We start from the raw sequence: 17327 nt of genomic DNA, 5'->3' as shown, positions 1-17327 counted from the left end.
GTGATGCCCACTGATGTGTGCCCACAAAAGTGGAAATAAAAGGTTAATGATGGGTGCAGTAACGGTGTTTCATCGGTAGGGGGCGCATGGGGATTCAGAGCTGCCTGTTGCTCTGTCGTTTCTCATAAGTTGAGAAAATGGAGTAACACACAGACTGCGTCTCCCGTGTGCTCACACAAATGCTGTTTTTCAGGTGAGGATAACCCTCAATGTTTATGTTAAAGTATTTTATTATTCTATACTGTTTGGGAAATGTTTGGGAAAATGTATAAATGGGTTGAGAGAGATAGGACGGGTTTTGTTGTGTTTCGGGGTCAGCAGCGGCTGGAGGAGGTAACCAGCAGACCGTGATGCTAGTGGGTTAGCACTGTAGCGGCGGGAAAAAGCGGGCTAGTGGGGATATGTATGTATATATGTATGTATGTATGGAGTGAGTGTTGTACTGTTTTCAGGTTCCACAGTTTGTTTGTGTTCTGGACAGTTTTGGAGGTTTAGGCAGTGATTTAATGTATCCACTTGAAGTGTTTAGCGTTCAAAGGTATTTATGCCAGTGCAGTAGCTTAATATACATGCCATGAAATGTCGCCGTGTGTGATTGAGTATGCATGTAGAGTGCAGTGAATTGAAGGTATATGTTACCATCCATGGAATTGTGAAGAAATATGTTTATGAGTGAATATGTCTAAATAGACTATAAATACAGTGAACCGCTGAACTTTGAACTGGGATGTATTGATGGTGGAATGAGCTGGTTTGTTTAATAAATAAGTTGAGAAAATGGAGTAACACACAGACTGCGTCTCCCGTGTGCTCACACAAATGCTGTTTTTCAGCTTCATCATCGGCTGCTAACGGGTCTGGAACCCTGGTACCCGTTACAGTTTTGGGGGCTCGTCCGGGATCCTACTCCCTGCCAGACTGGGATGTGGTTCCAGTGATACAGATGCTGTGGACCTCATACATTCCATCGTTCATCTCAGCGGATGAGGAAAGCGTCTTACCCTGTCCACCGGTGAAGGAAAAGACAAAGAGAGAAAGGGCTTCAGGACTTTGAGTGGTGTAGTCAACTGCTGGAAGAAGGAACAGTTATGGCAGACGGTGAGAGGAAAAGCTTGGTGTGGTCCATCAAGAAAGACTTGCTCAACCTACCTGCAGATGAACTGTTCCAGATTGCCAGGTCAGTGAGTGCTGTTTCAGAGGTGGAGCCGCTTCGTCCTGAGTCTGCAGATGAAGAGGATTGTTACGAGTACATCACCAGTTTTATGAGCAGCAAGACTTTGCTAGAGTCTGAGGACACTGGCATGGCTCATTTGTTAGAGTTAAGGGACCTTGTGGATGCAGCCATTCAGGGTCATGCATCTCAACTACAAATGCAGCGTCCGGATGCCAGGATTACACAGGTTCCTTTTGTAAATCCACAAGGTCATGATGCTGATTTGAAGGACAGTCAAGCTAAGGGTTCTGTTGACCCTGTGGTAACATTTCAAAATGATCTTCCTACTGTAAGTGATGTAAATGCAGATAAACAAGGAATATTGGTGGCTAGTGATGTGGGAAGCACTGACATACAGAAATTACTTGCTAGTTGTGAAGAGCTTAGCAAGCAGGTCAGGCAGTACATACCCACCACTCACTCACAGTCTGCATCACATCCACCAGAAAAATCACAGATTAAGTTGCAGAACACAGAGAGCAGAGACAAATTAAACACACCTCTGGTTCAAGACGGCCTGATTTCATTAAGAGATCTCTCCTACCTTCATCGTAGAGAGTTTAAAATACAGGGAGGCCAAATTGGAGACCAGGGGTCAGACATTAACTACAACAACATTTGTCGCCAGATTGATGAAGGATTAAGGGATCAGTTCAGTGACACAGAAATTGTGAGGGCGGTCCTCAGAGTTATCAAACCTGGAAATTTTAAGGAGATGTTAATGAATAAGGACGATTTGACAGTAGAAGAACTTAAAGGCTTCCTACACTCCCATCTTGGTGAGCAAAGCAACACAGAGTTTTTCCAGGAGCTCATGTGTACCAAACAAAGGGACAATGAAACACCCCAACAATTTCTGTACAGAGTCATTGGGCTTAAGCAAAAAATCATATTGGCTTCAAAACATGCTGACACAGATGTTAAGTACAGCCCAAGCACAGTTCAAGACATTTTTATTCATACTGTGTACCAAGGCCTTGGGCACAAGCATGATGATATTCGCAGAGAACTGAAACCCCTTCTAGCTGACCCTGGTGTAACTGACGAAGCAATACTACGACAGATGAGGAAAATAATGAGTGATGAGAATGAAAGGCAGAAACGTTTGGGGTCAGCTCCTCGCCAGAGACCCACAAATTTACACAGTGTTCACGCTGAGGCAAATGCCGCCCAGTATCCAAGTGCAAAAGAGGGTCTAGGCAGAACACCACAAGCTGATGGGGTCCAACAACTAAAAGAAAAAGTTGAAAAACTCACCACGCTTGTTGAGTCACTACAAAAATTAACTCAACAACAAGCATCTGAACCAAATAATCAGCCACCAAGACATAACAGGGTCAAGCAAAAGGGAAGACGGTATGGCTGCATGAAGTGTCTGGAACAAAACCGTCCTGACTGTACCCATTGTTTTCACTGTGGTGAGGAAGGTCACAAAGCAGTGGGCTGCCTCCAGAGACCAACACGTCAGGGAAACTGGAGCCGGTCCCTGCCGGGGGACAGACAGTGACCGGGCCCCAACAGTCCCTACATGCAACAGACCAAATTGGTGAGTCTGAACAACAACATGCTGTACCCATCTGTGTACCCACACAAGACCAGGGACCAAAACACCACAAACACAGACAGTCAACCCACTTGACAAGCACAACCAGCCATAACTCATCAAACAGCAAAAGTGACTGTCTAGCCAAGCTCATTGGGAGAAAAGCTTTAACCCAGTGTAGTTTAAATGGTTTTGCTGTCACTGCTTTACTAGACACAGGTGCTCAGGTGAGCATGATCGATAAACGCTGGAAAGACAAATACTTACCAGAAATTACTGTCAAGCCACTCAGTGAAATACTTGATGATGAAGATGACCTAAAAATCTGTGCCATAGATGGGGGTGTTATCCCATATGATGGCTGGTTACCCATTACTGTTAATTTGATGGGAAACACAAATCCTGATCTGTCTATTAATGTTCCTTTCCTGGTCAGTAGTCTGGCCTTGGAGAGACCATTGCTAGGATTCAATGTTTTGGAGGCAATGATACAAGAGCAGCCTCAGAATCTAGCTCCAACACTCACCAGCCTGGTGTGTAACGCCATTTCCATTCCAGTGGAGAAGGCCCAACTCCTAGTGAATTTTATCCAGACAGACAAGCTTACCGTACAGTGGGGACAACTACGAACAGGCAAACAAGACACAGTCATTCCAGCTGGCCAAGTGGCCTGGGTCAAATGTCAGGTTCCATTTGACACCATTTTCCCTGACTCTGTTGTACTGTTTGAACCTGATGATGACAGTATACCCTTAGCTGAACTGGATGTGGGAGCAGGTGTTTTAGAGGTCCACAATCCAAACAGACCCTATGTGGCTGTACCTGTTGGAAACAATACACAACATACAATCACTGTACCAAGAAAAACTGTTCTTGGCAACATTCATGAGATTGATAAGGTGGTCTCAGCAACCTCAGCTGAAGCACCGGACTCAGTGGTGACTGTTAACAGTGCTACTCCAGCACCCACCAATCTCAGTCAGCCTTCATGGCAACCTCCTGTAGACCTCAGCCATCTAGATGAGGCTCAAAGGGCAGTGGTGAATAAGATGCTTTGTGAAGAAGCTGGAGCTTTTGCACGAGACAGCCATGATATTGGGTGTATACCCAGTTTACAAATGTCGATCACTCTCCAAGACCAGGTTCCTGTAAGAGCCACCTACTCTTCTGTTCCAAAACCTCTCTTTAGAGAAGTGAAAGAGTATGTACAGGATCTGTTACTTAAAGGCTGGATAGTCAAATCCAAATCCCCATATGCTGCACCGGTTGTGTGTGTACGGAAGAAAGATGGCAGCCTGCGGCTATGTATTGATTATCGCCTCTTAAACAAAAAGACGGTGCCTGATCGACACCCACTACCCAGAATAAAAGACTTGACCGACACCCTTGGAGGAAATGCATGGTTTAGTATTCTAGACCAAGGCAAAGCCTATCACCAAGGTTTTGTTGCAGAGGGGTCGCGTCAATTCACCGCCTTTACCACCCCGTGGGGACTCTATGAGTGGGTTTGAATCCCATTTGGGCTTTCGAACGCCCCTGCAACATTTCAGCGGAGTATGGAGGAAATGTTAGGACCACTTCGAGATGAGTGCTGCATTCCATACCTGGATGATGTGCTCTGCTATTCCGAGTCGTTTATGGAACATGTCGAAGCACTCCGTCAGGTCCTACAGGCCCTCCAGCGTCATGGAGTGAAACTGAGGGCTGAAAAATGTGAACTGTTCAAGTCAGAGGTTCGATATGTGGGTCGTCTTGTGTCTGCAGAAGGGGTCAAAGTAGATCCCCATGATTTGGAAGCAATCCACACACTGACTAAAAAGCAACCAACGACAGTCGGAGAGGTTAGGAGGTTGGCTGGATTTCTCGGCTATTACCGCTCATATATCCAGGATTTTTCCCGGATTGCTAAACCGATCTATGAGCTGCTTCAGAATAAATCGGGTACAGCTCGAACTTCAGCCCAGAGTGGAAAGGCCAAACAACCCCAACTGCCTTCCAGAGCACCAGTTAGCTGGACCACCAAACACCAGGAAGCTCTTGAACAGCTAATTAGTGTCCTAACAAAGCCACCTGTCCTGGCATATCCGGATTTTAGTCTACCATTTATCCTGCATACCGATGCATCAGACCAGGGGTTGGGAGCCATTTTGTACCAACACCAGAATGGGAAACTGAGAGTGATTGGGTATGGTTCCAGGACACTCACACCAGCCGAACGCAATTACCATCTGCACAGTGGGAAACTGGAGTTTCTTGCTTTGAAATGGGCTGTGTGTGAGAAATTCCGTGATTACCTGTACTATGCCCCTCACTTTACGGTATACACAGACAACAACCCGTTGACCTACATTTTAAGTACAGCCAAACTTAATGCAGTTGGTCATAGGTGGGTGGGTGAACTCTCAGATTTTCGATTTGACATTAGATACCGGCCTGGGAAGTCCAATATCGATGCAGATACTCTGTCTCGTTTTCCTCTCGATATGGAGACGTATGGGAAAACTTGCACTGAGGATTTCCCAGCTGAGGCGGTATGTGCAACATGGGATGGGAGTCAAGCAGCTTGGCGCAAAGACGTAGCATGGGTGGCAGCACTCATCGCTTCTTCCAAAGGTTCTGACCAACAACCCCATTCTGCTCTCCCGACCATAAGCCACGAGGATCTTGTCAAGGCACAAAAGGAGGATTCAGCCATAGGCCGGGTCAGAGAAATGAAAGCATCCAACATTACGTTAACAGATGGAATACGTAAAACAGTTGGCAGAGACACGCAGAAATTGCTGCATGAATGGAATAAACTGCGTTTGGAGAACGATCTCCTCTACAGATTTGTGGGAGAGAAAAAACAATTAGTCCTTCCTACCAAGTATCGGCCATTAGCCCTGAAATATCTGCACAATGAGATGAGCCATGTGGGCACGGAGAAGGTGCTTCATCTGGCAAGAGACAGGTTCTACTGGCCCTTCATGGCTAGAGAAATAGAAGAACATGTCACTCAAAAGTGTTTGTGCATCAAAGCCAAGAAACCTGTCACCTACGACCGGGCACCTATGTGTAGTATCACTTCCAATTTCCCTCTAGAGCTGGTGTGTATTGATTATCTGCACCTAGAAGCCAGCGTGGGAGGGTTCGAATATATATTAGTAGTGATTGACCATTTCACAAGATTTGCTCAAGCATATCCCACAAGAAATAAAAGTGGAAGGACAGCTGCTGAGCTAATGTTCAATGACTTCATTCCTCGGTTCGGATATCCATCAAAGCTGCATCACGACCAAGGTCGCGAGTTTGAGAATAAGTTGTTCCAAACTCTGCAGCTGTTGTCTGGGGTGAGCCACTCACGAACGACACCATATCATCCCCAAGGGAATCCAGTTGAGAGGCTAAATCGCACCATCCTTCAGATGTTACGGACCTTGACTGATTGTGAAAAACTGCGGTGGAAGGATCACCTTCCGCATGTTGTACATGCGTACAACTGTACACGGCACGAGTCAACGGGCTACTCACCCTATTTCCTTCTTTATGGCCGTCACCCACATCTTCCAGTTGACTTGCTGTTTGGATTGGCTGGAGACAAAGAGTCAGAAACACCTACAGGATACGCGGAGAAATGGGCAGAGCGGATGTCACAAGCTTACCGGATTGCCAGTGAAAATAGCTCAAAGGCTAGTGCAAAGGGGAAAGTGACATACGACAAGAAGACAAAAGGAGTAACTTTGCATCCAGGAGACAGAGTCTTGGTCCGGAACTTCAGTGAACGCGGAGGACCAGGCAAATTGCGGACATACTGGGAGAAAACTGTTTACTTAGTCAAAAGGCAGCTAACCGACAGCCCAGTGTATGTTGTCTATCCTGAATCAGGAGACCAGAATAAGACCCGGACACTGCATCGCAACCTCCTTATGCTGGTCAATGACCTACCTGTGGAAGAGACCCTGCACCAAACAAGGTTGGTTCCTGCAAAAAAACAGACCCACAAACAAAGACAGAGAAAGGACACAAGGACAGAGACTAAAAAGAGAAATGGTGAAACATCTGATTCAGACAATGATTCTTCCCCAGGATACTGGCTTAGGGCACCAGTACAACCGGGAACCGAACAAAGGTGTTTGTACGAGAAAACTTCCTTACCTCAGACAACTTTGTCTCAAGCTTCTGGGAGGGCTCCTGTAACGGTTGGGGATGAAAATCAGACATTGACTGAGTATTCACCAGAAGCCATATTGGAATCTCTAAATGATGCACCTGAACAAAACATGGATGAAACCATACCTGTCTCGACCAGAACTGAGGAAGAGGAGGAGATAAACCAATTTGTCAGACCAGAGCCTGAAAATCAATTCATGATCCCTCCTGCTGGATTTGATCAGACAGAGGTCAGGAGGTCAACACGCAATAGGAGGCCCAGACACTTCCTCACATATGACTCATTGGGAGAGCCATCAGTACAGTCGCATGCAAATCTGAATGCAGTTTTTGCCCACCCAATGCAGTATTCCTATTTACCTAGTCCACCACTCGGTACGCTGTACTCAAATTCATTTTTGTGTACCCAAGTTCCATGGCAACACCATACATACCACACACCAGTTGTGAGCATTGTGTGCGGTTGAGAAAGCTTAGCTAGTGAGATTGGGTTTAATGAGAATCTGTTTTATTTTATTTTATTTTTTTTCATGTCAGAGCCATTTTTATTTTGGCCGGGAGTGTGTGATGCCCACTGATGTGTGCCCACAAAAGTGGAAATAAAAGGTTAATGATGGGTGCAGTAACGGTGTTTCATCGGTAGGGGGCGCATGGGGATTCAGAGCTGCCTGTTGCTCTGTCGTTTCTCATAAGTTGAGAAAATGGAGTAACACACAGACTGCGTCTCCCGTGTGCTCACACAAATGCTGTTTTTCAGGTGAGGATAACCCTCAATGTTTATGTTAAAGTATTTTATTATTCTATACTGTTTGGGAAATGTTTGGGAAAATGTATAAATGGGTTGAGAGAGATAGGACGGGTTTTGTTGTGTTTCGGGGTCAGCAGCGGCTGGAGGAGGTAACCAGCAGACCGTGATGCTAGTGGGTTAGCACTGTAGCGGCGGGAAAAAGCGGGCTAGTGGGGATATGTATGTATATATGTATGTATGTATGGAGTGAGTGTTGTACTGTTTTCAGGTTCCACAGTTTGTTTGTGTTCTGGACAGTTTTGGAGGTTTAGGCAGTGATTTAATGTATCCACTTGAAGTGTTTAGCGTTCAAAGGTATTTATGCCAGTGCAGTAGCTTAATATACATGCCATGAAATGTCGCCGTGTGTGATTGAGTATGCATGTAGAGTGCAGTGAATTGAAGGTATATGTTACCATCCATGGAATTGTGAAGAAATATGTTTATGAGTGAATATGTCTAAATAGACTATAAATACAGTGAACCGCTGAACTTTGAACTGGGATGTATTGATGGTGGAATGAGCTGGTTTGTTTAATAAATAAGTTGAGAAAATGGAGTAACACACAGACTGCGTCTCCCGTGTGCTCACACAAATGCTGTTTTTCAGCTTCATCATCGGCTGCTAACGGGTCTGGAACCCTGGTACCCGTTACATCTGCATATATATGTATTAGAGATGTGCCGATCAGGTTTTTTCCTGCCGATACCGATACCGATCACCCATGAGGGCCAATCACCGATACCGATCACCGATACCGATCACATAATTATTATTTATTTATTGTTTATCATAAACACTACCGGTTACATTATGTGGAAAAAGGAACCATGAATTCACCTTAATTTAGACAAAAACTTGTTTTTAATAACTTTTCCAAGAAGAAAACTAAACAAAACAGGCATTGTGCAAATTGTACTGCTATTGATAATACTATCTTTAACAGACTGATAACATATGAAGGCTCTGAAGAGGCTAAATAACGCAAAGAACCAAAATAAAACCTCTCAACATTGCCAAGAAGTTCAAGTATAAAACTTAACATTCAAAGGCAAAAACAGGATCCATTACAATAAACAATCCAGAGTTACTGAATGAAAACTTCCTGTTAGCATGGCGGCTAGCTGATTACTGCTAGCTCTGATTGGCTGTTTCTGACTGAGCGGAGTAATTATGCAGATCAGGGAGGAGATGGATTATTTTTTTATAGAGATTATCTGTCTCTTGTTAGGACAGCGAAAGTTTTAATACGTATGTAAAATTTATTTTTTAAGTTAGATGCTGCAGCTTTAAACAGAGGTTCGGTGTGAGAGTCACTACCAGGTGGAGCAGAAGCGAAGCTCAGTCTGTGAAATATTACTACCTGTAGCGTAGCAGCGGTTCAACAGGAGAGCAGAACCAGCGTCTGACATCGCAGCTCGAAGACTTAAATGATTTTCCAGGTTATTTGTTTAGCTTTCTGACCGTCATGCTAATCCGGGTGAGTGTTTGTAGCTGTGCGCTGCTTTACCTGCTGTCTGATCCTCCGTATGTCTTTTTTACTGCAGTGAGCCTCGATGTAGCCAAACTCCGTCAAGTATCTCATTGTTTTTATGCCATATTACCTTCGTTGTGTTGATGCATTTTGACCTGCTTTAATTTTCCGCCGCAACACGCAAACTTCCCCATTCACTCAGTGCGTTATAGTTCCACATCGCTTAGGATTTGTTGCTGCGCGTTTGGGCAGAGTGAAGGAAAGAGGAGACCAGCTGTACAGGCAGGCTGGAAATGAGATGATCGGTATCGGCAACAAGAGACAATGATCGCCGATCACCGATCATGCACTTTTTCACGGAAATCGGCCCGATTATGATCGGTGACCGATTGATCGGCACACCTCTAATATGTATAGTTATGGCCCAGCTCAGATGACCACAACAAGAAACGGGGGGACACGACTCCAGAAACCATTTTAAGCCCTTCAGACGCATTAATTAAAATGAAGTCTAGGGGTAGTGGGTGGCAGCCTGGAAATAAACTGCCATACAACAAATGATTCTGTATTTTACATGATGGGTGGCAACCCCATCCTATACTATAAGAATCCAATCAAGATTAGAGGCTAACAACGTTCTATTTCCAAAACAGAAAGGTCACATAATGTTAGCTAGCTAACAACAAAAACACGTTCCTTCATAGTCAAATGGGTATCGTTCGGTGAAGAATTTATAGCCTTTGTCTAGTTTAGATTGTGCTGTCAAAGAACATTTGTTTGCAAATCGTATTGTGATATAGCTTCAAATTGTATTTGTGGCCGTTTTAAAGGCTGCGTAAACTCCGTCCTCCAGAAGTAAGGATACACTACACCAAGGCCAACAGCAGCTCATTTGTATAATCGTGACATAGCGCTAAAACAGCGTATTCCTTAATGAGCTCAAAACCAACAGAACTGATGGGTGAAATCTCAATATCTGAGAATAATTTTGTGTTATAAATGTAATGAACATGTTTTGCATAGTCCACAGACCTATCCTAGCTTGTTCAAGAAACTATAATAGTGGACCATTAGTGGATTAATGAAACATTTAGTGGAACATGACAATCTTGTTGATGAGTGGAAAAAATGCAACAATGCATGTACAGTTTATAGGCAATAGACAAAAAGTCTACACAGCCCTCCAATAAATTTTGCAATGTAAAACACTTACAAATAATTTTAAAGCTTTTTCCACCTTGACTGTGATACGCATCCTGTACAATTCAACCAGAAAACAAACTAATAAACCCTAAAATAATGCTCTGGTGAAACACAGATCCAGGAACAGCTCCTCTATGCCTTTATTTAGCTCGGCTGATGTGTGGTAGTGTTTGGCTCCCACCGACTCTGCATAGCTCTCAGCGTCTTCCACTGAGACGTGTCTGTCTTTGGATGAAATTGCAGAATTCAGTCTTGCTTGGTGGGAGTCAGACAGCATCCACCAGCATGACTTGCTAGTGTCTGTCCTCTCTATGCATTAGATCCCCCTCCCCCACCTAATGGTGGTTAAATAATTGTAGATTCATAGATTTTTCTGTGGAACCTAACCCCAAATTATTTGCTAAAATCTGACTTATTTGTCCATCAAGTCAATGTCCAAAATAGTAAAAAGAGAATAATTTCAGCTATTTGCAGTCTCTTTGGGGATCTTTGGGAGTTTGAGAAGACAGAAAAGGATAAAGAAACAGATGAACTGATGTAGGATTAATTTTGATGTTTAGAAAAGTAAAAAGTTAATAACAGAAGAGGGAGGACAATTAGTTGATGGCAGCATTATCTCAGCCAACGCCTCCTGCAGGAAGGTGTCACAAGGTATCGTTTTTGACTTGGATAATATGTGTTTTACTTCAAAAAAACTGGCATTTCAAGCAAGGTGTATAAACGTTTTATATCAATTTTTGTATCATTTTCAAAGATAAAAACACATTCAAGCCTTGTGTTTATCCTACAGTTTATTTTACCATAACTTGTGTTTGTGTTCTCAGTCCTGGAAAAGATGAGAACTGCTGTTGGAAGTGCTCAGCTTCTGATCTCCCAGAAGTTTCAGCAGTTCAGGGAGTTATGTGAAGAGAACCTGGTGAGTGCAAAAATCATTATCAATAATTTTACTGGAAAACTTGAATCTTCAGGCCTACTGGACTCTTTACAAGTGCTCTGAATTCCAACTTTTCTTTGAAGAAAATGCATTCAGTTGTAGCTTTTGTGTACATAGTTATTTAGAAGGTATTGATTATGCATTTGATGTAACTTTTATCTTCGATTGTTATGTAATAAGCTAATAACAGCTAATAAAATTATTAATAGTCTCATGGAAATATCACTCTGCTAGTTTTGTGTGTATAATAGAGTTCAGTTTGGTTCAATTAAGTATCCTTATTTTAATTCAATCTACTTTTCAAAAAAAGATTCCAGTTGTGAGTTACTCTTATAATTTTGTTCTTTTACATTATATATAGCCTTTTGCAATTATCATTTGGGTTGTCCATAGTTGTTATAAAAATAACAAGTATAACCAATAATGTGATATACTTCTCAGTTTGACCATGCTTGCACTTGGAGCCAATTAAAAATTAATAAGCATTTCCCTTAGATTAGTTCTGTTTATTTTTTTTCTTCTTTTTTACTTTTTTTTTGCACCATTACAGAACCTCAGCATCCATCCTCGTCCTGTGGCCTCAGACCTGGCTGGCTTTTGGGATATGCTTCAGCTGTCTATTGAAAACATCAGCCTCAAGTTTGATGAGCTTCACCAGCTCAGGGCCAACAACTGGAGACCGCTGGACCCTCCCGATAGAAAGGTACTCTCATTCCTTAGGTGATGGAAAAATGACATGCCTTCCTTTGTTGTTTTGCTCTACCTATTATAGGCATTTGCATGAACATGATATTTAAAATTGAATATCACAAAGTGTTAAGGTTATTCACCTATTCAGAAATGTAATATACACTAGAATAACATATTTCCTTTTATTCAAACATTTATTATGGTGAAAACTGGATGCTTTTCCAGTTTAAATAAATTTTTGTATCTCCGTTTGTTTTTTTTCCTATTGATCCTGAATTTTTAGAAATGCCAGGTTTCATTAAGACCCATAATTATTGACACATCTTTAAATGCAAACATGTCTAAAGAAAGAGAGAGAAACTGTGACTTAACCTTAATGTTTCAACATAGTACTTGTCTGGCGGTATGTCTATGTTAAAATGACATTAATATCAGGTTTAGAAATGTCTTCTATTATCTTGACCTAACTTAGTGACAAGTTATGAAAGCATTAGATGTAACTTTTGATTGTAGAATTTTAGGTGTGGACCAAATGCTTTAGGTCTCCTTGTGTAATACTGTAGCATAAAGAAGATATCAGGTGCAAAGACAATACTGAATGTATGTGATGCTAATATTTTGCTGGCCTAATTGACTGGATGCATTGTCATTAGTGCTATTTTTGAGAGATTTGCTTTGCATTTCAGTTGGTTTCAATGTGTGGATATTTGCCTTTCACACAGTTTTAGTTCTTTAAATCAGTTTAAACTGATAAATAAGCCGGCTGATAAATTGGTACACCCCTTAGAAAAGTGAAAAGGGTTAGGGTTAGGAAGTGTGTTTGGACATACAGTATGTAGTCCACGCTGCTGAGTAGCATTGCTTATAGGACCCAGCATCATTGTGCCGACGTACCAAAATAAGTTCTCACTGTTGCAATTGCATAACAAAAATAGTATCATTTTCTTCTCAACATAATGATGTCCGCCTTTTTTTGTCACAACACCGCTGACAAACTTTCTGAATCCCTGTGCCTGTGAAACTGTTGTGTGATGGGTCAGAATTTTTTGAGTGTGTTTAGTCTCTGCCATGATTACTGTTGTAATCCACATATATGGCAACAAACCACAACATACACTGCAGCAGCAGGAGCTTTACAGGAGCTCTGCTTGATGTGTATTGGGGTGCAGCCTGAAGTCACCCATTTCCGATTTTTTTGCCGGGGCTGTTCACACTGCCAGTAAATACGACCTGTATGTGTTCTGCAGTGGCAAACTACCTGAAAGTGTCCTGCATGCGCAGTAGAGGGCGCAATAGCGTCAGCATTCTCAGTGTTCTGCCAACCTCCTTAACCTGACTACCAGGAAAAAAAATATTGTCCATTCACCTTTTTTTTATTATTCCACAATCTTTGTAAGGTAATTAGAATACTGAAAACATTTTTTGGGGAAAAAAAGTTTTTATTTTTGAAATATGATGTGTCCACTACAGTGGACATCGGAACCCCATACATTTGAAATTGAACCTTGATGGCAACCAGTTTGTCCCAAAGAAAATATCCAAACATCAAGATAAGAATGAATTTCACATTGACAAAACTAAGCACTGTTGCTTAGCAAGAAGGTTCAGGGGTCTTTCTGCATGGAGTTTTCATGTTCTCCCTGTGCATGGTGGGTTCTCTCTGGGTTCTCCGGCTTCCTCCCACAGTCCAAAAACATGACTGTCAGGTTAATTAGCCTCTCTAAATTCTCCCTAGGTGTGAGTGTGTGTGTGCATGGTTGTTTGTCTCTGTGTTGCCCTGCGACAGATTGATGACCTGTTCAGGGTGACCCCACCTCTCGCCCGGAACGTTAGCTGGAGATAGGGAATAGCAACCTTCCCGACCCCACAAGGGGACAAGGGTGTATAGAAGATGGATGGATGGATGGATGGATAGATGGTGGGAGGATGGATGGATAGATGGGTGGATGGATAAATAATGAGTGGGTGGATGAATGAGTCGGTGGATGGATGGATGGATGGATGGATACAGGAAAAACAGAAAATAATTACAAATGTCCACTACAGAGGACAATTTTTCAACTTTTAAATACTACGATAAAGTACAGTCAAAATAATTCATAGAATGTTTTAATATGTTAACAGACTTATTTAGAATATTCCAACAAAACTTTAAACCAAATTTGCACAATAAAAAGTTTTATGCACTTACTTTTTCTTTTCCCATAAGATGTGCTTGTACTGATGAACATCATTTTTATGAATGAAAAAAAGGAAGGTACAAAAACCCCACCCCTTCACATGTGGCATCATTGAAAAGCCCTAAATGTCCTCTCTAGATACCAAAAGGAATTAATTCAGCAGAATGTAGTGGGTGGGAGATATTCAAGTTTAGAAATGTCCTCTACAGAGGACAAAAATGAACTACTGGTAGTCAGGAGTATAAAAAGAAGTGCTCAGTGTTTGCAGAAATAAACATGGAGGCTAACGGTGGAGCTTAGCTTACATATTTGAAGTTGTTGTCCAACCGGAGCAGCATATTAACAACTTAATCCTCATATTGTCCGTCATGGTTGTTGTTTTTCTTCCCGCTTGGGTGTATTAGGACGTAGAATAGTGAGATTTGTTGAGAATCAGTGACGTTCAGGTCGGATGAAGGCGACCTGAACATTAGGTCGCATTTGAATCGGATATGGGTCACATTGGAAAAAGAATCCGACCTGTGCTGTTCACACTGCCATGAAAAGATCGGATACAGGTCGCATTACGTAAAAAAAAAAAAATTGCAATTGGGTCACTTTAGGTTGCAGTGTGAACACACCCTTGTTGACCTTGAAGGATGTGTGCGAAAACAAATGTCCCGCAATGACATGACTGCACGTCAGCTGTTCTACTGTGGGCCAACAGCTGACTTTTCTGGTCAAACTTGCTCATTTACTCTTAAGTCGTTTTTGTTATAGACTTTCTGGTCAAACTGTTTTAGATAGCTTTGAGTTTTAGAACTGACCAAAAAAGAAGCTTCATTCTAGCGAGTTTGCAGAAAAAGAAGGAAATTCTTGTGCTGGAAAAATGGGAATTGCTGGTTTGACTGGGACTAACAGAGCACAATGATGGCTTTTAAAACAACTTAAACTATTAAATGTTGGCAGCAGTGCTTACAAATCAGCAACAGTGCTGAGTATGTTACTGAGTTCAACACTTAAGTATTCTGAACTAAGACCATAGTTTAAGATGAACTATTTTTCTTTATTTAAATTGTTTTTCAAATGGAAAAAAATTTATAAAAATATGGATTATAACATCAGACTCCAATTAACATTTTTATCATTTTGTTGCATGTGCAAGCTAGTTAATGAACATCTGTATAATTCTTGCAGTTTATTTTGCTCACATCAGTTGTATTTGAATGTAGCTAAGCTAAAATAAATGCTCTCATTCCCTAACTTGTTTCAATTGTCTAAGCTTCTATCTCAGTGTAAAATGAGGTTGGAAATGTTCCTTTTTCAGAAAACGGATGACCTGTCTAGTGTGTACTGGGCACCTTGCTCAGTGACCCCTGAGTTGTTTTGAGGTTTAAATTCAGTCTGTTGAGGGGACCTCAATCTGATGTCCAGCCCTTTTTCAGGATGTCGACTTCCCTTCAACCCTACGTAATGAAACTTCTGTCTTCAGCAGCTACAAATGTCATTTCTGTGACATTTGCATTCTGCAAAACTTTACAAACCTGCTACATACAAGTTTTCCTTGTTCCATGGATATAATGCTTTTGAGTAACCAAGTATATAAATCAGTGTGCATCACTTTGTCAAACAGACTAACAAAATTCACATGGTGGATGTTTTGATATTTTATTACAGGAATAACAGATAATTTGACTCATGCATGGTTTTGTGTCCATGCAATGCACAGATATTCTTTTAGTATATCTGCTGTATAAGTTTATCTTTTTGTTTTTTCTCAGCACTGTCTTCTCTGACATATCATTTGCTCTCATTGCTGTCTGCTTCTTACTTGTTTTCCTTCTTTTGTATGTTAACAGTGAAGGCGCTTGCAAACAGCCACACATCAACCAGAATAACCAAAAACACCACAGGGCCTTGACCAATCTGGGCCTCCATGGATCCATCATGTCTGTCTTTTCATCCACCTCTTCATGCTTCCTTCTGCCACTCGCAGCCATCTTTCATGTGTGGCTTTATGTTTTGTGTCTTGCTTCTGCAAATGGCAAGATAAATGAACAGATGAGTATGTCACTGATAGTGTTATACTTCTAAGATATCTTCAGTGTAAAGTACAGTATTTCAAAACATGTCAAAATAGAAAGCAGAAAATATACTTAAACCATAAGCATTAAAATTGACTACAGGACAAAAACTAAAAAATTTTAGAGATTGTGGTTTTAAAAAATGGATGTTACAGTTAAAGAAAATAAACATTTTAATTGTTCCAAACACTGAACTTTATTATGTTTGGTCAAGTTTTATTATTTTGTAATAACATAAGGGAATATCCTTTTGGTTTGTTTGAAAGTGGTTCCTTCTAGCTCTTGTCTTAGTGAGCTTGAAAGTAAAAGTTTAAAAAGTTTATGTGAGATCAAAACAGCAAGGAACTGATGGACAAGGTCAGCAATCACTCAGTTGTAAAAAGGAATCTGGAGAGCTGATGTTTATAATTACAGTCAAACATACACAAAAAATAAAACTGCATTACAGCTTGATATATGTAATTATCCAGAAATCCCCACTTCCTTACTTACCCACTTCTGATTTCCTCTACCAGGAGAGGCGACTTCCACCTCCTGTGCCAAAAAAACCACACAAGGTGGTCCCCCACCACCACCCACCACTTGCCAGAGACCGTTCACTGGAGAGCTCAGAGAAGCAGCGGCAGGAGGCGAGAAAGAGGCTGATGGCTGCCAAGAGGGCGGCGTCTGTACGCCAGAACTCAGCAACAGAGAGCGCTGACAGCATTGAGATTTACATTCCTGAAGCTCAGACAAGGTTATGAAGACATTAACATGGACATATTATAGTTGGCAAAAAGTACCCAGGTACACACACCTGACATCAAACAAAACATGTATGATTGTCCACACCAAGTTACAGTGGGACAAACTAATGTGAATATTTTAGTTATTGATTTTTTTCTGTAATTTTTCCATCCTCAGTTTTGATCTCATCAGTTGTGTGTGTTGAAGTAGCAACAGAAGTTCTACAGGTCCATTTTTAAATGAGCAATTTCTCTGTTGTGTGAATTATAATAAAAAGGATCTTTTTTATAACAATTTTTAGAAGTTTACAGTAGGTGTAAACTTCTATAAGTTCATTTCCATTTCCAAAACTTCTATTTTAAAA

General features: G+C 41.6%; 1 protein-coding gene across 4 annotated transcripts in view; it reads left to right on the top strand.

The window, feature by feature from the left end:
- Positions 1–17043, top strand: part of dlgap1a (discs, large (Drosophila) homolog-associated protein 1a) — a 63310-nt gene extending 46267 nt beyond the window's left edge. For all 4 annotated transcript variants that reach the window (XM_088014630.1, XM_088014629.1, XM_088014628.1 and 1 more), the window contains 3 exons: positions 11195–11286; positions 11855–12007; positions 16753–17043. In XM_088014630.1, the coding sequence (XP_087870756.1) occupies positions 11195–11286; positions 11855–12007; positions 16753–16980 (473 nt within the window). In that variant the 3' untranslated portion in view covers positions 16981–17043. The remainder of the gene's footprint in view (positions 1–11194; positions 11287–11854; positions 12008–16752) is intronic.
- The last annotated feature ends 284 nt before the right edge of the window (positions 17044–17327 follow it).

The sequence above is a fragment of the Poecilia mexicana genome, unplaced genomic scaffold, assembly GCF_051168715.1.
Source record: "Poecilia mexicana isolate PSO_F unplaced genomic scaffold, ASM5116871v1 scaffold_17, whole genome shotgun sequence".
Taxonomy (NCBI): domain Eukaryota; kingdom Metazoa; phylum Chordata; class Actinopteri; order Cyprinodontiformes; family Poeciliidae; genus Poecilia; species Poecilia mexicana.
The sequence above is the reverse complement of the archived record's forward strand: the minus strand, read 5'-3'. Positions and strand labels throughout refer to the sequence as shown.